The 25,019-nt window shown below is 37.7% G+C and overlaps 1 protein-coding gene across 1 annotated transcript in view; it reads left to right on the top strand.

Annotated features, from left to right (window-relative positions):
* Window positions 1–24,326, top strand: part of LOC127017724 (gamma-aminobutyric acid receptor subunit pi-like) — a 40,766-nt gene extending 16,440 nt beyond the window's left edge. Inside the window, exons 4-9 of the mRNA XM_050898975.1 lie at window positions 1,270–1,487; window positions 2,149–2,231; window positions 6,754–6,891; window positions 16,864–17,016; window positions 17,891–18,084; window positions 23,718–24,326. Of these exons, the coding sequence (XP_050754932.1) occupies window positions 1,270–1,487; window positions 2,149–2,231; window positions 6,754–6,891; window positions 16,864–17,016; window positions 17,891–18,084; window positions 23,718–24,029 (1,098 nt within the window). The 3' untranslated portion in view covers window positions 24,030–24,326. The remainder of the gene's footprint in view (window positions 1–1,269; window positions 1,488–2,148; window positions 2,232–6,753; window positions 6,892–16,863; window positions 17,017–17,890; window positions 18,085–23,717) is intronic.
* Window positions 24,327–25,019: the final 693 nt, after the last annotated feature.

The raw sequence follows: 25,019 nt of genomic DNA on the forward strand, positions 1-25,019 counted from the left end.
GCAGATGCAAATCACAGCTCTCACAGATACAGACAGAAATTTGCTACTGAGTATTAATCTTAATGAAAGGCATGTAGAGCAGTATTTATTTTCCAGATGAAATGTCTAAATCTTTATGCATTTCAGAAAATTAGTTATATTCATGTGACTTTGAAACCACTCCCTTTCCTTGTGATCAGACACAGCTGAACCCATATTGTTTTTGTCTTTTACTGTTACCGTCACACATTAATTTATTCCAGCTGTGTTTCATTATTTGTATCATTTATTTTTGAACAAACTATGAAATGGAGTATACTTTTCTAATTAAAGATCCTCCATTGGTACATAGAAATAAAAGGCAAAATTCATTAATCAGATATTGAATATTAGAAAATATTTGTGTGTATATATATAAAAAAGTGTGTACACAAATAAATAAATATATATTAAAAAGTGTATGTATATAAAAGTACCTCACCGTTTCATTACTCAGGCTTCCACAGAAGTTGAATATTAGAATCCCTCTGTACTTAGTAAGTATTAGTTAGTATTTTGAAAGGGGGAAGTAAGGTCAGAACTTAAGATGAACTTATCATACTGATAAAAACACACCATAAACTCAAAAGTTGATTAAAAAGGTGTTAAGAAATAGTGTGATTTTAATGTAAGACTACAAGGCATATCTGAATTAAAGGTCAATTGGGCTGAGAGCTATATTCAAGGTCTTGATAAATTTGGCACCACTGTTTCCCTTGTGATGCTGAAAGAATAAATTGTGCTAAAAGATGATGATTCCCTTCCTATTTCACTAACTTCTTTTGTCCTTTTGTCTATCTGAATTTATACAACTTTTTTCAAAGTTGCAAAATGCAAAAAATGCATCGTTTAGTAGTTTATGTGAACACAATGATGCTTGCAACCACTTATATAAATCATTCTAAAATGTAAAGATTTACAGAGCCAGATTATCTGCTTACAAAACTCTGATGACTTCAGCTGATTTATAGCCCCAGACTTAGACCACCAGCTTTTACTGTAAAATTCCAATGACCGTAAGAACAAAATCTACTCAAGGTAATATTTCTTAATGATGTTAACCTCACACCAAGTGCTGGAAAATTTGGCAGTACAAGAGCCAGTACAACTGCTATCGGAGTGCCAGCATTTGAGAATGAGACAGGGAGAGTCACAGGCTATTTGTGCCCAACAGCTGTTTCCATGTACTTTTGTAAAAAAGAATATAACACAGGCTTGCTCTGTATGGTAATGTTGTTTTTTCCCTTTCAGGACTACACGGCTACCATATTTCTAAGGCAGCGATGGACCGATGAGAGGCTTTGTTTCGATGGTAATAAGAGTTTAAGCTTAGATGGTCGGCTTGTGGAAATGCTTTGGGTACCGGATACCTTCATAGTTGATTCAAAAAAGTCTTTTCTTCATGATATCACTGTTGAGAATCGTCTTATAAGAATATACCCTAATGGAACAGTCTTGTATGCTCTGCGGTATGTATATACCACCTACCAGCCTTTATATTTGGCTTCTACTTCCATTTTAAACTTTCCAGGTTAGCATAATTTTATGCTTAAGAAACTGATCTATTTGTAAAAGTAGAATATGCATGGTCTTGTAGTTTTATGAATATGTAATATTATTGACCAATATGATTATATTCTTAAATTTTAATAATAGGTCTCGTTTTCTTCCCTAAATAGATCCTTTTGCTTTCATGTAGACCAAATACAGGAGTTGCATTTTGTCATTCCAGTTGTTTTGCAAAGAAGTCATCACAGAGGAAAGCAAGCTGTGATGATTGATTTGGATTATTTATTGCAGATTATCCTTTATAATAGATTTTGATAAATATAACAAAGTTGTAAAATATATTGTAAAATATCAACAAAGGAAAATGCATGCTGTAAGTTAGAAGGGAGCAAGGGGTGGCCTTTTTAGACTGACACTAATCTCAGCTATTCTGGAGTGGTTTCCTGTTTGGAATGCTATTACTTTTCCACATTAAATAACGGCAAATACTAGATATTTTCCTTGCAATAGATACTTGCCTGCAAATATTAGTTCAAGAAGGATACGTGGCTTATTTTTATTTTTACTCATGAACAATTTTATCCCAGTAATAATCAGCAATACTCTTTTCTTTTTTCCAAGGATCACCACAACTGTTGCATGCAGCATGGATCTGACCAAATATCCGATGGATAAGCAGACGTGTACTTTGCAACTGGAAAGCTGTAAGACACTTAATCCTTATTGTTTTTATACAATTAGAAAAATATCTCTGATCTTTTTCAAGGGCTGCTAGATATTATTATCAAAGAGGCTGGAATTTTCAAAGAAGCCAAGGGGCAGTATGTGACCAGTCCTTGTTGAATTACTATAGTATCTGTATACAAAGATAAATGCATGAGGCATCACTGAAAATAGCATGGCAGTACTGAAATGCTGCCATGCTATTAATGACTAATGATTAAACAAAATCTCAGGAGATTATCATAGGCCTCGTTTTGCAGCGCATCCTGCAGTTATTCTGTTGGTCTTCAGGGGGAGTTCTGTGAGCAGACATTTTCCAGCACAGCCGAGAAATTTATTTATTTATTTTTTTTCCTTTCAGATACTACGTTGTTTTTTTTCCCCCGAGGCACAATTCCTTTAGGAAAGAAAGAAATTAGAATAAAGCTTATTTGTAAGGCATAGAGTTAATATTTAATTAATTTACTGTCTTCATACTGAAAAAAAGGTAATTGCTTAGACAGATCTGTTCTGAGATGGATATCTACAGATCCTTCTATGACTTATTTAATTATCTCTGTGCCAGTGCCCTGGGAAAAAATGTCATCAATTGATGGACCAAGACCAAATATACCTTTATAGGTTCTCATTTTATAGATCAATGTCCTTGTAATTTTCATTAAAATATGCTCTCTACTGCTTTGTAGACATGGTCGTTTTGCAAATACCCAAATGTGCATGTTTATAGTTAACTTTTTGCTATTATTCATATGATAAGACTCTATCAAAATATTTTTGCATCGGAAGATGTGAAAGGATACCCAATCCTGCAAGATGAAAATACATGTTCAAATATACGTCAATACATATTCAAAATCTTTTGGAAGGTTTTTCAGTAATTGTCAAGTTTTATTCTTTACCATTTCAGACGTGTGTGTGTGTGTGTGTTCTTTATCTCCTGTTGGTAATGACCAATTAGAAGACTGCTGCAAAGTTTCATTTTAGACAGAACCACAAGGGGAATCAGCCCCAAAACCCTCCTCACACAGGAGTCCCTCTGGAATCAGCAGATTTATAAGATCTGTTTAACAAATAGTAATTTGAATTTGGATTTATCTCTAATTTATTTTCCTTTGGAAGAGCATATTGGTAAGTCAACTGATATGCATTTACATCAACAACATTGCCTAATGAGTCATTTAATATTTTCTCTAGTTCCAGAATGAAATATGTGTCCCACAGGAACTTAAATCTATTTGACATGATTAAAAAAAGGAGAATTCCCTATATAATTAAAAATAAGCATTTTTCAGAATGATTCCATCTGCTTTTTCAACAACACACAAGTGTCTCCTGTCCAAGGGGAAAACATAATAATGTCCTCACAAATGCTCCCATGACATTGGTGTTTAGTTTTAAGGAAAACAGCTAGAAAAAATAAATGCAAAAGGAAAGAGTGTGCATTTAGCTGTGGCCCTTTTTCTTCAGCGCACTGTAATACTTTCTTTTGGGTGTGCTGGAAATTGTGTTTGTTCCCTCATGAGGTAAGCTATGTCAATTTATAGATGAATAATGACATCATCCTAGAATACTGGTTGCAAATATCATTACCTGGAATTAAGAATTGTGAATGCAAGCATGCATACACATCCACACAAATACTGACTTTTATAAATAAAATGTAAAATATATAGCAAATATTTGAGCTGAAACAGTGTTAGGCCTTTTATTGAGTGATTGCTAATGTAAAGACAAACATGACATGATATTATCAAGTAATAGCTTTCCACAGTAAAGCATACCTAGTGGCCTTTACAACATGCTATTCTGCTATTACTAGTGAATAACATTGATTGACTTGTACTTTCTACACATCAAAATACATTTCAGCCAAAATGTCTATTGTTTCTTCCCCTTGTTATTGCAACACTTTAGAAGGTAGTACAGGCATATGTTAGGAGAAAAAGGGTTGCCACTCTGAGTCTCTGCTGATATGGCAGATGTGACATCTGGGGACTTGGAGGGCTCCTGTCTCGGTTGGTGCTGCCGAGGGGTTCATACTCTCTGCCATGTGGTAGGGAACACCGCCATTCATTCACACTGGGCTGAGGACTTTTTTCCTCTTTTTCCCCCGCCCCCAGGCCTCCAGTCCAAATACGTGTTCATGTTTTGGGCCCATCTCTGAAATTTTATTTCCTTTTTGAACTTGTCCTTTAGCATTTATTCAGTGAAGAGCCATGTGAAGGTGCTTAACTCGTGCTTGACAATCAGGGGAAAGTAAAATTAGGAACAGAAAGGTAAAGAAACTCATTTGTATTAGGCATTATGAATGTTTAAACCCAAATTTACTGTTCCTGTGGTTAACCCTGTTGACATTAGCTGTTCATACTGTATCAACGAAGTACAGGAATGAGACATTTTTGGCTTGAGGAATTAGTTGGTATGAAAACTCAGTGTCATATAAAGAGAATAGAGGTTACTTGTAAAAGCCAAATAACGTGGCTTAAGGATTTTGTCTCTATAAACTTTTTAAACATTTTATAATTAGTAAAATATTAATCCCCTGAATAAAGAATAACTTTGCACAAAGGGAGCACTGTGCTATTTAACTTTACTGACTATTGGGAAGACTCTCCCCATGAAAATTCTTCACAAATAGAGTTTTGGAATTAGTATTTTCAAAGAATTTTCATAGGAAGGATCACCAAAACCTACTAATTGTTCAGCTAATGAAAATACTTTGGAAAAAAAATGGTTCTATTAAAGCAAAACAACCTCCATTTGGAGATATGCTTGTTATTACCCATCTGGGCATCGAGAATTTCTCCCATCTCACACAACTTGGAAGACTCAATATCTTGTAAAAAATAAATAAGAATTTACTGTGGTACTCTCTAGTTCTTTGGACTTTATTTAAATATCTGCAGTCCATTTATAGTGAAGGAAAGTAAAATGAATCCATGCCTGGAGTCATGCATAAAAACTGCTTCTACGAACCTCTTTGTTTTGACTGAGGACAATGCAATCGTTTGTTTATAGGAAATGTTACTTTTATTTATTCCCAAATCTAGGAAATTTCCCAGCATGTTGTCTTAGGGAATCGAGAACTTAGCTTGGACGTGCATGCTTTTGGCTTAGTCTTTTGACACAGCAGTGTTTTGGCTTTAATTGCTATAAATGTGATAATGTGAGCAGAGATTCCTGGTTATGATACCTTTTCAGAAAACTGCCAATGATAGTGAAAACAAGATTTACATTTAAAGAATGGTCAGGGAAAGAATTTCCAGGTGAAATTGTCATTTTAGTTGGTCACCAGCACTGTGTTTCCTTAAAATGAAATTTTTGAACTCTTGTTTTTCCTAGATTAAATGGCTGTAGGAAATCAGTTCTTTTTTGTCTTTATAAGAACTAAATCCATTAACTTAAAAATATTAAACTGCTCTTTTTTATTTTAATGCATGTCGTCTTCTGTGATTCTAGAGCTTTGTTCTTTTTGCAGCATATACCTTTGTGCAATGTATTGCATTATTGTCTCACACTGTAATTTACTTACAATTGGCTGGAGTCTAAAAATAATCACCTGCTCGTTTCTGTCCCCTAAGCTTAGCTATTAACTCGCACAATATAAGTCTGTCAAATACAAGAATGATTGATCTAAGTAAGCTAAAGGAAAAGATGTTCAAATGCTCCCTGTTAACATGTAAATTACATTAACATAATCTTGAATTAATCATATACACTAGCTGAAAATTGCCTGCCTTTTAATATAATGGGAAAAAGCTACAGAGGTATTTTAGTTATGATTGTGCTGCGTATTGACAAGTGTGTGCAAAATACAGTTGCCTTCTGATAGATAATTCATGTCCCGTCTCAGCTCCTAATTGCTACTTGAAGGTTAAGAGGAAATCTCCTGGGGCCCCTGAAGTGCGCCATGCTGTTGAGCGTGCAGAAACATCAGCATCTAAGCTAGTGTCCTTGGGAAGCATCCAAGCTCCTAAGCCAAAATGTCGTCCCAAGTGACGACCCAAGCCCAGCTCAGAGCACAGTGCCAGCATGCAGCAGCCCTACTGCTCTCCTCAAACCTTCGTTTCTACAGGAATGAGGACCAAATGCACTGCATCAAGAAACAGCAGGCTGGGATGCAACAAAGGGCACACTTAATGTTTAGTCCAAATGCTGGCAGTGCTGTAATTCGTAAAAACTTTATTTCTTTAAAGCCTAATAGCTTTTCCTTTTAGAATACCATGTGGTACTAATCTCCTTTACTAGTTTATGTCGTCTATACTAGAATAAAAGGTATAAAAAAGACCACTTCCAAAAAAGTCAGCTTTTAAATGATAAGACTTTGCATGTTATTGGGAGTTTTGTTGCAAACAGGCATTATGTTCTGCCAAAATTGTCACTGTTTATGTCTGATTGTACTTTCAGACAGACAAATAAGAAACAGCTGAACTGTAAGTGTGCTCAACACAAATTAATTATTGTGTAAAATAAACACTTTTGTTGGGTTGTGTATCACGACAGGGGGTTATAACATCAATGATGTCATGTTTTACTGGACTAGAGGAAATGATTCCGTTCGAGGTTTGGACACACTCCGACTGGCACAATACACAGTGGAAGACCACTTTACCTCGGTATCTGAAGCGGTCTATGAGACAGGTAAAAACACCCTTCTAACTTTCTAGGTACAGTTCGGAATATGGCTCTGGAAACAGAGCAGCATTAAGGAACTGAGTACATTGCTTTCTCTTCGGATGACGTTTTTAATTTTCTGCTAGATTACATTCTTGAAACCATACGTACTTTTCCAGATGTTACCAGCGGACACCCAGCTAATGTAAAGGTTGAGAGTTTTTGAGCATTTTCTTGGAGGCTACGCATTATCTAAAGACTGATAAACAAGAGATGCACTACTACTTCTGTGTAATGTCAGGGAGAGCTCTTGTGAAGGAAGAAGAGCCTGTAAATTGGGCATTTAAATTGGAGCGAGACCAGGGACCCTGGGTACCCAGCTCAGAACAGTTCCCAGCCTTCCTGGAAATAGCCACTCTGGCTTTATTAGGCAAGTCAAAAACCTCTATTCAGCTATGGAAATTTCCGTGAGTATGCTGGATGCTTTTACAACTGCAAGAAGTTGGGTTTCATGGCTAGTGCTTGTCGGAGTTGCTCTTTATCTGCGGCAGCCTCTGTCCAGCCTGGTGGGCAGCAGAGTGCAGATTGCCCGGCCTGAGGTTCCTCTGCCCGGGAGAGGGTCAGAAGCATTTCCACAGACCTGCTCTTCTGCTGATCTTGGGAAACTGCTGTAGAAAGTTTCCTCTAACTGCAGGACTTAACCTCAGGAAAAAGTCTGTTCCTATTTATTTTCCAGAGATTTTGAAACGGCTTCCAGAGAGTTCAAGACCTGCCAGCCCTGCTTTATGCTCTTTGAGTTATTCTTAGGTCCTTCATTGCTGTTTTTCACTGCATACTCAGTTTCTCTTCTGCTCAAGTCAACATGCCAACAGAAAGGGTGATCTTTAAATGAAGACACACACATGCTTCAAAGCTATAGTTTCACCAGAGGATATGTTACTAATTCTGAATCACAGAAATTTAGTTTCTCTGTTCCATTGTTGGGTATTTCTGCTTTAATAATTCAACACAGAGAAACTTTATGATCTGATTGCAGGCATTAATTCAGGCTAAAAGTCCAAGTTCTCTAAATGGGTGCAAAAGTAGAAATGAAATACATACTAGCAGGCTCCAGCATCACGAAGTATCTTGCTACTTACATAAGTGACATCTGCTTGCTTTCCTCCTCTTTACAGCTTCTGGGTAAGCAACATCAGGTTCAGTCAAAGGAGAATAATCCTTTACTGCTGTTCTGCCCAGAAGGGTATTAGGACCTGTTCACCATACAGGAAAGAGGAAGAGGAAACCTGCTTAATTCTTACCACCTTCTAGCATACAGTCCAGGCTCTAAAGCCAAAACCAGTTCTATTATTTTTTACCAAATAGAATAAAACTAATTTCCAATTATAACTGAAGAGGCATGATCAGATGAACTGTGCTCTTCTTTTCAGTAAATGATGCTGTCTTCCTCCCTTTATACTGGCAGGAATCATATGTCTAAAGTCAAAAGCCACTTTTTCTTTTAATTATACATTATAACACATGCAACTTAATTCAATTAAAATTTCCCACACCTGCTTGTTTCAATTCTCCTGTTCAAGAAAGCCACGTTATCAAGTGCTATGCAGTACTTTTAAAATGAAATCTTATAATCCTCTTAATTTCCTGTTGAGTCATTATAGATTAGGTGCCATTTTCCACAGATTTTTTTTTAGGAAAGCAGTGCCTAATGTAGCCCATATTAAAAGAAAAAAGCAGCCAGTTTATGGAACTATGTAATCAATTGCAAAATGAAAAATGATGCTTTGCATTTCCCTAACACCATTAATAGATATCTGAGAGTATTTTATAAATAAAAGTTACATTATAAATAACAGTTATTTATAACAGTTACAATTCAAAAGGCTAAAGCTAAAGATATGAGAGAAGAGCCGTGTGTAGTATTTCCTAACACAGCAAAAAAGGCAATCAGGATTTGATACTCTGTGAACTTGAACAGACAGTACAGCTGCTGTGCAAGTGAAATATTGTACAACAATGCAAACCCCAAGTTCACATACAGCCACTGACAGAGCCAAATTTAAAATGTAGTCAGCAAAATTCCTGCATAAGTAACTTCAGTAAATTTAAGAAAAGGACATTGTGGATTAATCTTGTTTATAGAACAGCATGTATCACATAATAGTAATCACATTATTGTAATCACATAATAGTAAGTCACTTCGAATAATGTTAGCTAGATTGCTGGCTAGGGTTTGGTGTTGATTTTGTTTTGGTACAGACCAATTTCATTTTGGACATGGGTAAATTAATTGCTAGAACCACTTCCTACATGTCTTTTAACTGTAATCCTTATTCTGCACATACTGATACGCTCTTGGACCCCAAAACTACGTATCTGCATCAGTGGCTGCTGGGTTTTTATTTTAGCTGTCTAGCCAACACCACCTGCACTCTCAGAGTAATAAGTAGTGATATAAAAAGCTTGCCTTTTGTATTGGAAAGACATAAAAGCAATGAAGGACTGTTACAGTCTAGCTTTTTGTGTAAATAATCATAGAAATAAGGCTGAAATACAATTTAAGAATTCATTTAATCTATTCTCATGTTGCAAGGCAAGGTCATCTATATCTACAGCCTACTTCCTGACAGATGTTTCTAGGAGTAAGTTAGACAAACCTCCAAAGTGTCTGCTTCACCCTCCCTAGATGATTTTTTTCTGGTGATTATTGCACGCATATTTTCCTCATGTCTAACCTTGATCTCTCTTGCTACATTTCAAACCCATTATGTGGATATAGAAGACAAATTTCCTGCTATTTTTCAGCAGCCCTTTCACTATTTCAGGACATATATCTTTTCTGAGACCAACACTTTCCCTCTTTTTAATTCATGTAAACAGTTTCCTAGATCTCCTGTCTTTGCTATTGTTTTCCCATTGAATTTCTCGTATCTTTGCTGATGTACAGCACCCAAAAGTGGGTACCCTGTTCCCATCAGATATCCTCCATAGAGGGAAGGGTTTACTTAATGCATTTCACGAACTCTCTTCCTCTTTATCCATTCCGGGTTGATATTTGCTTTTCTTGCAGAAAATTGTTGTGCATTTTTGACCTTGTTCAGCTTGCAATTCCTTCTAGTACTCCACATCCTTATCGCCCTGTAGCCACATATTCCCTGTGCTCTGTTTAGGGAGCTGGTAATTCCCATCTGAGTGTAGGACTTTGTACTTGCTTTTGTTGAATTGCATCTTGTTTTACTCAGGCTGATAGTTGTTGAGATAATTTTGAACTCTAATCCTGTTCTCCAATGTGCTAACGCTCCTCTCGTAAAAGACACTTGGTATGTCATCGTGTCTGTTAGTGAGCAGTACTGGGCACAGGACAGACCCCAAGTGTTCCCACTCGATAAATGTTTCTATTTTCACAGCAAGCAATAGCTAATTAATCTCAATTAACATTTTTAATTGGAGAAAGAATCAAAAATGCCATTTAATACCTGAGGCTAATGGGCTGTTGATAGCTTTTCTTCTGGCTGGCAACTTCCCTTAAGTCTTGCTCTCACTACTGCAACCCTCCTGCCAAGTCTTCAGCAGCAGCAGGAATCAGGCTCAGCTTGCTCAGGTTCAGTCTAACACTGAGTCTTCAGCCTGAGCCCACAAGGCAGGGAGAGTTATGTCAGGCAGTCAGGGCTCTCAGTGCACTTCCTTGCATAGAAAACTGTGAAGTCAGCAAAATGGCCCATTCAAATGGTATTATTTTGGCAGAACAGAGGGAAAGAAGAGACAAAAGCATAAAGTCAGTCTCCTCTCCTTGATGCACAAAGGCAAGACATTTACCATCTTGAAAAAGACTGCAAAGGGAGCTGGCTGCTGTTCCTTGTCTGCAGTCACTGCCAGGGTTTTGATGTCTATCACAAATCCTGCTTTAGCCTCCTTGGGACAGAGGTCTCGTCAGACCTCATTTGGCTATGCAGTTTTAAAACTCTGCTGACCCCTGGCCACTCCATGTTATTCGCTTCTCAGGTGGGAGGTCACGACTAAACCAGTAATGAGTTGCTCTCATTTATAATTAGTGATCTGAAAATCAAAAAGTATATAAGATACATATAAACTATAAAGGGTGTATAAGAGTGTATAAATATAACAGACTCCTACACAGAGTGTATGTTCATCAGTCAGTCTTTTTCTGTCGAAATAGAGGCATTACCTTGCTTTGTCCTACAGGCCCATCTGCAGTTTCCCAAGGCTCAGGGATTTCTCAGTTAACAATCAAACTTTTCTAGGATTTTCAATTCTTCTTTTTTGAGGTACGGTACGCTGAGTAACTTCTCTCATTCTCTTTATCAGTTCTTTTATAATCTGTAATTGCTCTCCAATTATTATTTCTGAGAACATCTTCTTTGCCATACAGGGCTTACAAAGAATCTCAGAACCGTGTTCAGTATAGTCTTATCTAGTGAGTCTTTGGTCAGCCTCACCTAAGATTCAAGCAGTTACATATGCATATATATGTTACATGTTATGTTCAATTTACCTATCTGAGCTCATGTAATCACTCTTTGTAAGCAAGGTTTTTCGCTTGAGTTGATGTTGAAAAGTTTTCCATCATGAGTTGTTTTTGTGATACTTCTGCAATGTAGAACAGTTTAGAAAGAAAACAGTTTTGGAAAATGCATTGAAAAAGTTACAGTAACATAAAAACATACGGAAATGCAATGAATGGAATGAATATCAAGGATATTAAGAAGAGGCATTTTTTTGTAAGGTTTTTTTTACAGGTAAGCTAAATGGATAAATATATCTGCACACAAACCCTACATGAAAGCTTTTGTTTCATTCTTAGGAAATTTGAATTTCAAACTCATTTTTTGTAAAGCATTTTTGTGAAGATGAAATGCATGTTGAGAAGCCTGGCCTGATCTTTCATTTCCTTTAGTTCACCTCTGAACAACAAGTAGAAAAAGAGGTAGTTTATAAGATCTTGACTGTGAAGATCAGAAGACTGGTTGTTCTCTGAGGGAGGGACAAAGGAGCTGTAATAACATATTAACCATATATATTCACACCCTTAGCATCCTACATCAGTCAGAGAATTGCATTTCAGTTGCACAACTTATTTGTTGGGTAAAAGTGGGGACACTACCCATTCCTTAATGCATATGTTCATTGTAAACAAGCAATAAAAAATTGCATACTGAAAACTACATTTTCAGCACGTAGTTAAGGCAGTAAAATTCTATTTAAAGCTTTCCCATACTGTGCCCTTAAAAAGTGCAAGAAAAGAAGAAAATGATGCATTTGTAGAGTTATACTGACGTGCTTGTGTGAGATGTACATCACACATTTTAGGTGGCACCCAAGGGGTTAGCATACATATTTCATGATAGAGAAGAATGTGCTCTTTGTGCCTGACTGCACACCCCTGTGCAGGATACCAAATTGCTTCTTACATAAAGTGTGATGTGGAGCAGTCTTTTACTGGAATAGAGTTCATCAAAAAGTCCACAGAAAGTAACTGTGGGGAAGGTGCTCCCATCCCTTAACACTAGAGTAGAAGTTAGGAACTGCCGACAGCATTTGTAGAGCATCAGTCCTTCCTTCAGGTGCCTCTGCTGTGCCCATCTGCTGGGCAGAGGGCAGCAGGAAAGAGCAGAGATGCAGTGTTCTGCCATCACCCGGGAACAGACGCCATAGAAAAAAGGGATAAGCAAAAAATGGATGACCTAGGGTGATAAGGAAGCCTGTTTGTTTAGGTTTATATCTATTTCTTAGGCAGTGCAGCAATAGTCAGTGTTGATAGAATCATCAGTATTATGGCAAGATCTATAGGAAGTGTCAGATCGGCAGTGCTGTAAATTAGAATATTATTTTTAGAAGCCAAAAGCCAAACTTCAAAGGCAAGCTGTAAAGAGGAATAGATTAGCTTTTCTTGCCTTCAGAAAGATCTGCCTTAGACCTAGATCTACACCTGCTCAGCTACTGGGAAAGAGTCTATGCTGATATAATTTTTATGATACTGAAACAAAAGTAGTCACCTGGAACCAACTGAAATTTGATTTCTTTCACCTTTCTACTTTCTAGGGTACTATTTTTTTTTTTTTAAAGCCATAGAGAGAGTTAGAGTAGGTATGGAGACTATAGTCTGCTATCTAGATTTGTTCTTCACCTACAAGCTAGAGCTACTGTCTAGTTTCGTACTTCTACCCTCTAGTAAATTCTGTAAAGCCCAAGTAACTCAGCTTAATCTTCTTTCACTGTGGGGTGACCTCACCTTCTGGCGGGTTTAGAGTATGTATACTGACAGTCATTTAGGTTCAGATTCATCTGAGAAACTGTTAAAGACAGTAACTTGATACTTTGGTAAGCACTAACACTATGCCTTTGCTACAGTTAGCTATCTGCACAGACGTTATTTCCGTCATATTATCAAATTTAAATCACTGAGGTGACATCCATCATGGGCCAGAAACTTGAATGAAAAAGCATCTTCTCATTTTAATGCAAATATTTTGTTGTCAATAAGACTCAAGCAAGGGGCAAACTCGACAATTTTGAGGAGTTAACTTGAGTTGTACTTGAGTTAACTCTAGTAAAGCCAGATCTAGGACTACATGAACCCGTTTTGCTTTTGATCTGACTGATGGCACCACAGCCTCAAATGTGCAAGTCAAAGGCAATGAGATACGTCATTACTATCTCACATGCAACTCATGTAACAGGAACAGCAGATCTGTTTCTTTTTAAAGAAGATAACTTTTGGTACATGTGGAGTGTAGATGAAAAAAGGGCTGTAATATTTCCCTATCTTCATTTTTGTCCCATTGCTCATTTCTTTAGCATGATAAGTATGCATTGCGCACTTTTCTTGACTACTTCTTCCTTCAGTTTATTACAGGAGGAGCTCATATGAATTCTATATATAGGTTGTTTCAAAATTTCCATTAAAAAAGCTCTTCTGAACTCTTTAGAGAAATGCTGACACTATTATTATCATGTCCATGATGTGTCTTTGGATTCTGGCAAGCAGAAAGCCTTAAGGTTAGAGAAATGCCTTTTCTTTGTTCCCCAAAAAACCACTCACCTATACGCTGTTATATCTCTATTTCTCTTTGTTGTTCACATTGCTTCAGAAATTTCTGGCATCATGAAAAATAACACAGAAGAACACAGGAACGTTCAAAGGGCTTGTGTACACTTGGAAATTGCAGCAAAGTGGCAAAGTGTGACTTTCAAGTTTGATATTTTGAACTAACTTCCTATGTACACACTTGGCTTTTATACTAAGCTGAATGGAGATACAATGGGGAGAGGGTATTGCTGTATGGCTATTAAGTATCGCCTATTTCAGAGTTTTCTTTCTTAAAGACAAGCTCTAAGGCTGAACCACAGGAACTACCAAGTGCCTGTGGTACCCTGCATGAAGCACAGTCCAGACTCTTCGCTCCCCTTTGCTGGGTACATGGCACCACATCCTTCCCTTTGGTCAGCACAGGAACACAAGACAAACGACTTTTGTGGAGGATTCAGTTTCCTGCTGATGGTCTGCACCCTCTGCACTCTCACATGAGCTCTGGGTTGACACCCTTCCCTCACTCACGGTGGCCGTGCCATCGTCCTTTGTGTGCTAGCTGCAGCCATGCCACAGTAAAGACAGTTTGGGGTACAAACACTGCAGAGAAAATCTTGTCTTTCTATTTAAAAGTATCTGTTTTGAGTTCTAGTTAAATAGCAGCCTAGAAGATTGCAAGCAAAATTAATAAAATCCTTAACAGTTTTTATTAAGGTTTTAAATGCTTGCTCTTGCACACTAGGAAGCCACAGATTTACAATTGCCTGTACAACCCTAATTCTCTTTCCCTAAATGTGCTTTATGCTACAGTCTTTTATTGTACAGACTGTTTTTCCATAACACTAGTGCTTGATTTAGTGCAAGGATGAGTGCAGACAGAAGCAGAAGTAATGTTGCACAGTCAACTGTAAGTTTTGCACTTCCTAACTTTTGAGTGCTTTACTTTGGTCTGCTTACACTTAAAATCAATTTTGGTGGGCAAAATGACTTTTACTGAAACAACTGTATTGGTAAAAATCACACTATTGATAGAGGTACACTAATACAATGTTCCTCTTTTCACTTAAAAATGATGATAACGGCATAAATCATCTTTGTATCTCCTGCCTCATGGAGAGAGTTGAAGTCTACTGTCTGTCTTTGTATCCTTTTTTCTATCAGTCAGAAACTTGAAGAACTCAGTATGTTGAACTTGCAAAGAAGAACCCTAAGTACAGTGTATTTTTACCTTCAGGAGGAGAAAGCTGACTACCAAAGGACTATTTAGTCTACCAGTGAAAAGGCAGAGTCAACATGGCAGAAAGCTGAAGTCAGATTAAGGCATTAATTTTTACCTAGAAATTAGGCATTAATTTTTAACAGATAGAATGATTTTAATCGTTGTAACAGATTACTGAGAGAAATGGTGGATGCTGCATGTCTAGATATCCTTAGATTAAGTCTAGATGTCTGTGTGAAAGGCGGACTCTATTCCAATCAAAGTGATTGAGTTCAAAGCAATGGATAATTGGGGAAATTTAATGACTTGTGATTAGGGTCAGGCTACATAATCTAATGATTCTTTCCGATTTTAAGAGTTCTATGAAACCTTGTTGTTCTCTGGATGCAATTTATACAATACTTTTAAAAATTGAAATTTAACCATCCCTTTTCTAGCCTGGGAGCAAGAAGACATTTCTTGGCATCCATTACTCGCACTTCAAGCTTTTAAAAATACTCTTCTTTGACTCCATGTCTCACAGCATACCTGAGGGATGCACAAATAGCCTGTCTATGCATATATTGTTGTTGCTAAAGTGCATTCACCGTTCTGTAGTTCTGTCGTGACTCACAGCACTCAGCATTGGAGACAAACATAAGTCCTGGAGATCATCATTTGTTGGATTAAAATAGATGAAGCCAAAGTTATCTGACCACAGTATATTCAAGCATTACTCTCTCACTGATATTCTGGTTCCAGAACTTTGTTAAAATTTAAGTTTTAAAAAACTTAAATACTTTAACACTTAATTTTGAACTTTGAACATCAGAATAAAAAGTCTGTTCTGCACATTTAAGTTAGTAAAAAGCAAGCTTTTGCCTTACTTTGATCCGTTGGACTGGTAACAATTTCAGATACTGCACTTCTGTTGCCCAAATATAGCCAAATTTTGCTCAGTTAGTGAGCTGGATAGCAAATTCGGGCTCTGCTTACCAGTGTGCTGTTCCCTAATGAAACCCAATTCTGTCTTTGACTGTGGGCCCAAACTTTCATCTTCTGGAAATCACTCATTTAGAAGCAAATCATTTGTGCCACAACAGTGACACCGCTCAGAGCAGCACAAACACTGTAATGTACTAATGTAAAGAAAAAATAGATAGTGAAGATGCAAAGACACTGCTTGTTTTTAAGTGGAATATAAGAGGTAGGTCAGCAGTATCAGAGAAGGTACCTTTGATCCACATCTTGAGCCACAGTAAATGAAAAGAAAAGCAAAATAAACCAGATATCTGAGGCAGTTAAAGATAAGGACCCATGCTAACTTCATAAAATTACAATTGTTATTATGCTAGTTTATATAGTAGCTCATTGTGGTAATTCTTATGAATAGCCACAGCTAAATACATATGTGATTTCAAATTTCCTTGCATTGTGTTATATAATGAAACATCCTTTCCACACATTGATGGATTTATTTTTTCCTTGACTAATCCTCAGTGAATTTCCAACTCACGACGTCTTTAATGAAACTCTGGATATGGTGACTGGGTGTTACATGTTTTGATTTTTTCCTTCAGTTCAATTTAGAGTCTTCATGATAGCATTTTTCAGCACAGTGTTTAATTTTTTTCAAGCTTGTTTGTTAACATTTGCTGCATTGTAATGCACAAAAGTAATACAGATTGATAATTTAAAGAACTTATTATGAATTGCACCTTCACAATATTTTTTTTCCCACTCTTTCCACAGGACGGTACCCAAAACTAGTGTTTCACTTCGAACTCAAGAGAAACATCTTGTATTTCATACTAGAGACATATGTACCATCAATCCTACTGGTTGTGCTCTCCTGGGTATCATTTTGGATAAGCCAGTCATCAGTTCCAGCCAGAATCTGCATAGGTGAGAAGCCGATAAACCAAACCAAACCAAGAGTTGGATCATTAAGGTGCTTTCTTTATTGCACATACATGGCATCCATTTCCAAAAGTTGCAAACACTTCTGAGTTTTATGGGATTACTTTTCTGGTTTGCCATCCACAGTACATCATGCAGATTCCCCTTAAAGCCTTACTATTCTTTAACTAAGAAAATGTCTTTGGGAGCTACAAGAGACTTGGAGGCAGGGGAGGCTGCTGAAAGCAAAGGAAAAAACTCGGTCATCTTGGAAATAATTTCAACATATCCAAACACATGGCATGCATAGACAGAATTGTGAGGCTTTTGTGAGGTCTAATGATACATACTAATTAACACATGAATAATAAGAGAATTATAAGAGATTAAATATAATTAATTTCAAATAAAGGATATTCTGAAAGGGAAAGAATGCAAATCAGTTCTCATCAGACTGCAGGCGGGGTAGGAAAAACACTCCTACAGAATAGGGAAGAAAAAAAGATTTCACATCAAATGAGGCCAGTGGGCAACTGCAATGAGCAAAATGATAGCTGAATGTTTTAAAGGGACCATTTGCATAGTATTGCAATAATAATGCATTAATCTTAAATATACCTTCTATGACACCAAAATCTCTCTTATTTTAATTTCCAGTCTTCTCAGCTTTACAAACATTTTTCATGAGTGTTTTTAAGCATATAACTTCAGAATCACAAGTTCATTTGAAAGTCTTCTTTCTAAAACATGACACATTAAATGCTGTGGCATACTAGAAGTTCACAGAGCCAGGAGAAACTGTCTTGTAGCAGGGCCCTTGCAGCAGAGGCCCTCATTGCTATCCGTGTTTTATCAGAACTTAGATTTTTGCATTCCACAGGTGTTACCACAGTCCTTACTATGACAACACTGATGATGGGAGCTAGGACTTCACTCCCAAATGCTAATTGCTTTATTAAGGCAATTGATGTGTACCTCGGTATCTGCTTCAGTTTCATCTTTGGAGCACTGTTAGAGTATGCTGTGGCTCATTTCTGCACTCTGCATCGACTCAGTTCAAAGGACCTTCCAAAGGTATTTTAATTCTTTGATTGTTGTCCTACAAAACAGACTTCAATTATACCTGCTAAAGAGAATGAATTATCTTAGCACTAATGGTAAATGTATTTAAGGAAGTTTCTATTTTAGAATAAGGACAGTGAAAGCAGAATAACCTTGAGAAAAAGAAATATTATTTGTATACCTGGAACTTTTTGGAAGAGATCAAACAAACGGAAACACCCTTCCATAATGATTCTCTCTTTTAGCATGGACTTTATGGCCATTTATCAAACAATGTGGTAGACATCACAAAAATCATAGGCACTTGTTGTCTCCCCAGCAATGGCATTCACTTACAGTTCAAAAATTAGACTGAGCTCGGTGACTTGATCTTATTGCAATACAGCAAAAAAGAAAAGATTTTGTCACATTCCATTTATGAAACCTGCTGCACATGCATGGTACTTGAGTCAATTTACTAGCAGACAGCTTCACGTATTAGGTGTATCAGATCCCTATAGGCTTCCACTTACACCTTCTCTTTCAACAGCTGCAGCTAAAGCTCAGCCTGGGATTCATTTTCTGTTCTGCATTATTATTATAGCAGTGCTTTTTGCTGCTCTAATGAGCTTCTCACAACTCTGATATACTGTGAAATATACTTAAAATAAAAAGGGATCAAATCAACATAGGCATTTTTGAGTCTGGTGGTTGTCATCTTGCTGAAATAATCAGGACAGGTTCATGAAGAAGTTTTGTCACATCTTCCATCTCCAGTGTTTAGCACTGCTTTCATAAGCAGTGAAAAAGAAATCACAAGGAAGTTGGAAGCTGATTGTCTGGCAGCTTTTAATTATGGAACTGAATCTAACATGCATGATAGAAAAGAAAATTTTAAGCAGCTTATGAAATTTCTGGATGAATAGAAAAAAGTAAAACATGGAAAGTGAGAATAATAGGAAAAAAAGCAGGAAGAAGTTTGGTTGACTGCTGTAGGGCTAAACGGCCAGAAGAAGAAAGATTGTTAACTATTTAAGCCAAACTAGAACAGAGCATCACAAATGCCTAAGCAAAGCTCCTCAGTAGGCTCAAGAAACGATATTGGGTTCAAGTGGAGAAGTTTAAAAACAATGTTCAGCCAAGATGTGTTTTTTTCAATGCCTAGAATTTCAACGATTAATATGGGATTTTGGCCCTTTGGATGAGAGGTAGGTTCTGTAAGTGCACAGGAATATGTTCAAAGCTGTCATTAGATCTAGGTATGTGGAGAAGGACTGAAAAATGGTCACAAAGCTGAGCCACCCTGTGGGTTTTCAAAGACAACATCTAACAGGGGAATGTCTGCAAATGGGCAAACACTTGTTTCGAATGAGGTTTTGAGTGGAAAGTCTGAAAGTAATTTTTCTTGGCAAGGTAGCATCAGTGACAATTCCCTCAGAGCATATCCATCTTGTGAAGTAAGTGGTTGTCATTTTGCTCATAGAGCAGAAAAAAAAAAAAAGCTTATTGGAGGTTTGAGTAAGAAAGTGAAGTGTTCCAGTGCTTGGATGATTAAGCATCTTTGGATCTGTGAAGGGCACTTATGACTGCCCTTGCCTTCGCCTGTCTGTGTCAGATTCCCTTTCATCTGGTGCACATGTACTAGTGCTTGCAGATGGGGCAGACATGGGAACTCATGGACTTGAAAGACGTGAATGGAAGTAAGTGGAGGTACAGCCCTAAAATGAGGAAGGAAGAAAGACTTAAGGTACCGTTTTGTGATGGACTTAATGACTAAAAGGGATGGTATATCACTGCAGGCATGTTCCTGCCTTTTGCAGTGCATCAGGAGTGAGCAAGTCAGTCCAACTCACTTCTTGCCCACACAAACACAAGCATATAAGGGAAGGGACAGTTGGTCGGTCCTAGATCAACTCAAGAGTCCATAGAATAAGGAAAATGTGTGTCATGTCCTTTTCCTACTGTAGACAAGGACAAGCACTGCTTACTGAGCAGGGTGCCATAGCGAGCACACTTGACTTGTATTTCTCATTTCTCACTGTAAAAAACAAAACATCACAAGGACAGAAGTAGCAGCTAAAATCTCATGTCACTGTCTAGCAGGTACTTAACAATTTCTGTGTGAGTATCGTCACCATAAATGTGTTGTCCTCATTACCATATTCTCTTGTGGACACAGGTTAATTGGAAATCTCACTTCCCAGTTTGTTATTCCCATATGCAAGCTGATACAAAATTTGCACTCAGAATTATGTAAATAAATGTAGGAGGTGAAATGAAAATGTAACCCTCTGCCTTGTATAGGAATTAGTTGTACTGGTTTGCTTTTCGGTTTGCTCTTTAAAGCAGTTGCGCACTGGAATATCAGGTCCTTTTGAAGCCCTTGGGATCTTCAGTTTAGAATATAAACTGGTGAAAGAGCTCATCATATCCACACTCTTGCAGCGTCTCACATTATGTGAACCAGGACCCACAGAGACAGCTTCAAAGCTAATGGCAAAAGCAGAGGGACCACCTGCTGCAAGGACGGTCAGGCAAAACGTGCCATTCATGTCAACTGCATAACAGACTGCCTAAATGGAGAGGTTGCCTCTCCAAAATCCTGAGTTTCTTCTCTTTTATACAAAGATGTGAATTGTGCCCTCCTATAAAACAGGAATTCCTCCTCCAGACTTCATCTGTCTTTCACCTAAACCCCTCCCTTTTGGTCAGAAAGGAGAAAAGTTTGAAAACTGAAAATAAGGTTACAAGGGCAGTGTTCAGCCTACGTGGCATTTGTGTGCAAGTCTTTCTGAACACCGCATAAGATCCAGGTGTGCAACACTCTAGGCTGAAATATTTTTAATCTTGAGCATCTTTGTTATTCAATGGAAGTGACAACTTTCCTCAATTCTGTTGGCTGTTAGAAGTCAGCAAACACTTCAGTTAGTATAAACAGCAGCCACAGTAGCAGGTGTCATATACAGCGCTTTTCAGGTGATGTACAGTACCTTTCCTGGATGCTACCGATTTTGAATCCAAAGAGAGCCCTTCTTAGTGCCAGCTGCCATTTTCTCATTGACAGCTGGAATCCAAAGAAAACTTAGTGTGACATTTAAAATTAGAATCACAGTTGAACACTTGCAGCACAATATTTTTTTTTAATAATGTAAACCAGCCTAGTCTTCATCACATTCAGTTCTCCACAGCGAGTTGGAAATGTCCCTTGATAGTCCCAGTTTATAAGACTGCAGTTTTTTATAGACTAGCAGTTGTGGTTCTCCTCTAGACTAGCTTTTCTCCTTTTCAAGCAATGTGATACAGCACTTTTGCTGTAAACTTCTCTGTTCTGCAAGAGTCCTGCCTTGTAACACTGCAAACAGAATCAAGTACATATGCACCGTGTACAGTATTTTCTGCTTAAGTAATAACTGCCTCTTGGGGAGTAGAAAGGAGTTAAGAACAGGCTAGTAAAGCATCAGCCTCCTGCGAATTGTTCATATGCGGCTGTGTGAAAAGAAAAATGGCACGTACGCAATGTCCTTTCATGCTCTGCAGTAAAACTAATTCTGTACAACTTTTAGCCAGCCCTACCTGAGAGACAAATAGACTCTTACACTGAATAATGCCCCAAATCCTGCCATTTTGGAAGTATAGTTGTTGTTTTGCTCTTTTTTTGCTTTCTAAAAAATAAGAGCAGGGGAAAAAAAGTCAGGACTCTTCTGACAGGTTTCTTTATTTTATTAACTTTTGAAGCGCCAAGTGCATTCATTAGGCTGTCGCTCTGGTGCCTTGTTTCAAGTGCCAGACGCTGCTGACAAAGGCTCCTCTGCCGTCCCCAGCGCTTCCCTCAGCTGCCTGAACTTTTTGAAGCAGAAGAGCTAGGTATTTATAACAGAGTTAGGCCCCAAGTAAAACTCCAGGTTTGAGTTTTAGTACTACCCTGGGGATTGTTTAAGGTTCAGACTGGAATTTTATGGATTGATCCTCTTAATGCTTTATAGGCAGATTTTTATCCTGGCCTTTGGTTTCAAAATTCTCACGTAGCTACGGGAGGCTAGGTGGAGGACGAGCGAGGTTTTGTAGTCAGTGTATTTTTAGGATGACACGTTGTGTTGAGCTACGTTTATCTCTCTAAAATAAAACGTACTGGATTTTTTTGGCAAATTGAAAGTGAAAAGCAGTAATAATCCCTTTTTCTAGCTCCATCTGTTCTGCTTCACTGATTCACAGCAGTCTGAGGACATTGTCCAGACTCCACTTTAATTTTCAAGGACGTTACTAATTTTAGATGAAGAAAGGCTGAAGAACCGTGCTGTCTACAAGTACCCTGGGCAGAAGAGCAATTCTGCACCGGCATGCAGATCACTTAGGTGGCTTAATGAGCTTTCTTTGACTTTAATAGCTGGAATATCTCTAAATGAGCTTTTTGTGTGGCCACACATAGGGCTGTACATCTTAACTTTTCTAAAGTTTGTCCTTGTCTAATCTATTTCTTCTCATGATGCAAATGGAAAAAGCAAATTGGTCAGAGGAAAGAGATTCTGCATTCTGTATTTCACAAATAAATTTTTAGCCTTTTCTTCCTTGTATGCCACTCACTGATTTGGAAGGTAATAAAATAATCAGGAGAAAATTAAAATTATGTGTACACCTGCCTGAATTAAAATGACCCCTCCTCCAACTGTACAAATTCAGGTTTAATTTAGATGCAAAGTTGGAGCCAGCTTGGATCTACTGCTATATCTGCAATATCCCAAACCAAACTAAATACCCTAGAACTTTCAAGAAAGTTTCTGTTTAGAGCTGAAGCTGCAGCTGATGTCTAATCCTGTGTCCTCTGAGTCAGTAACAGAAAACCCACTGACTTCAAAGGGTGAAGATTTCATACGTGAACTTCATGGCTCCGAGCCATTTCTAATCAAAGAAACAAAACCCACCAGAAGGCTTATACAACGTTCTCTGAAGAGCTGTCTTGATGCAGTGAAGCACATAAAAATGTGCTTAACCTTAGCATAACTTCAAACTTAAAGCATGGGTTTCGGGACTTGAAACAAAGTAGTATGAGCTATTTAGCATTGAACTAGTTGTGGGGCTTGTCCCTCTTTATGATCCTCTTTTTTTTGTGCTTTTTGTTCTTTGGTTGTTTGGGTTTTTTTTTAAGTAATTTGATTTTCATCACAAAGCACTGGGAATAGAGTAGCCAACTGCACAGAAGGAAGTGTCTTGTATTCTGGGGTGCTTGCTTTGGGGTGCAACCAGCTTGACTAGCTGGTCTGACAGCTCCCCCACCTTCTCCATCTCCAGACTGGGGCCTTGCTTTACCCGCTTTCTAGACACTGACCTTTGCCAGTATTTTCCCTGACCAGAAGACAGCTTACTGTCATGCATTTCATGGATTTGCTGCTGTCTTAAGCAAGGCTTAGTGGGCCATATTTGAACAAATCCAGCTTTGCTCGACAGTCCTATGAAAGCTTTTGCAGTAAGATGTTAAGTCAGTGTTTTTCCTGTAAATGGAGGCTTTGAAAGCTGAAAGGAGCTGTCTGATGCATGTAGGTGCTCGCCCTTGAAATCAAGGAGCGAGCTACAGGAGGAGTCGTAAGAAAAATCCTATTATTTGCTGCAGCTCTGAAGTAAATAGGTGATGAAACATGCACTTAAGCACCTGCTGGTTTGTTTCCTATCAGGATGAGGATGAAGAGGCTGAAGAAGAGAGGAATGGAGTCCTGGCAGCAGTCGCTAACAGTTACAGTGCCCCTGACAATACGAACAAGATTGATTCAAAGAAGAGCAGCAAAACCAGCATCGATGGAAAAAGGGAGAGAAGTAAACACAATGGGTGTAGTTCACCAGTGTCAGTAATGAAAAGACTTTTCTGTATCTTTGATTGCTTCCATGTTAAAAATCCTTACCACATAGACAACTATGCCAGATTTTCTTTCCCGTTATCATTCATCATAATTAATGTATTTTATTGGGTGTATTATTTGTATTTCTAAATATTTTAATGTGTAAAATTGGTTTAAAGTTTAGAAAGTGGATATGGGAGGGGAAGTTGCAGCAGAATGAAGAAGTTGCATTTGGATAAAAGAATATGAACGGACATGCCATCTTTTCAAGCATTTCTACAAAGTTTCTTGTTAACTCACTTTTCCACTGTTAAATGACTGTCATCCAAAACTGACTTTCCTATTAGCATGCATGTCCCATATTAAACTATTTGTCAAAGGCCAATAAGTCCTTTTTTAATATTTTAATGGTCAACTTTGTAAAATAAAAGTTGTATTACACTTGTTTCTGAACTGCATTGAATACATTTAAAAATAAAAACAATGACGTGTTGTTTTCCTGCTATGCTTTCAGTATTCAGTTCCTTCTAGCTTTGTCAATAATGCATAAATTTTCCAGAGTATATAAGAAAATTTATAATTGCAGATGAAAGTGTTTTTGCTTCATAGCAAGAAACAGCTTTGAAGGCATGGGCTACCAACACAAACCAAACGATGTATTCATCTTTGTAAAGTTGCAAATATGTGTTGAGACTCTTCCCTGCGTCTTTAGACAGAACTCCCATAGACATCAACGGCTTTTCTGAATAAGTGCAGGGCAGAATATAGAAATGGACTGCACCCAAAAGGTTTAGATCCAGAGAGATTTTTCCCAAGTGAGAACATACTTAGGTGTTGGTCAGTCCTTAATGGAATATGGCCATTTATCCTGACGTTTATACTTTGTACTCTGCACTCTGCTCAGTCACAACTGCCTGGGTAACTATTAAGCAGAAGAAAAATTTGATATGCTTGATTTTCAGCTTAGCAAATTCCTCTTGAGTCGCTTGCCATTAAAGATTTCATGTAAAGATGAAAAAGCTTACTTCTTGAATTGAAAAGAAAACCCTGGATATGCAATAACTTTTGATGGAAAAAAGTGAAAGTTTTACACAGATGAAATTATGATCCACATGAGAGAATGGTTACACTTGATGAAAA

The sequence above is a fragment of the Gymnogyps californianus genome, chromosome 6, assembly GCF_018139145.2.
Source record: "Gymnogyps californianus isolate 813 chromosome 6, ASM1813914v2, whole genome shotgun sequence".
In the NCBI taxonomy this organism is placed as follows: domain Eukaryota; kingdom Metazoa; phylum Chordata; class Aves; order Accipitriformes; family Cathartidae; genus Gymnogyps; species Gymnogyps californianus.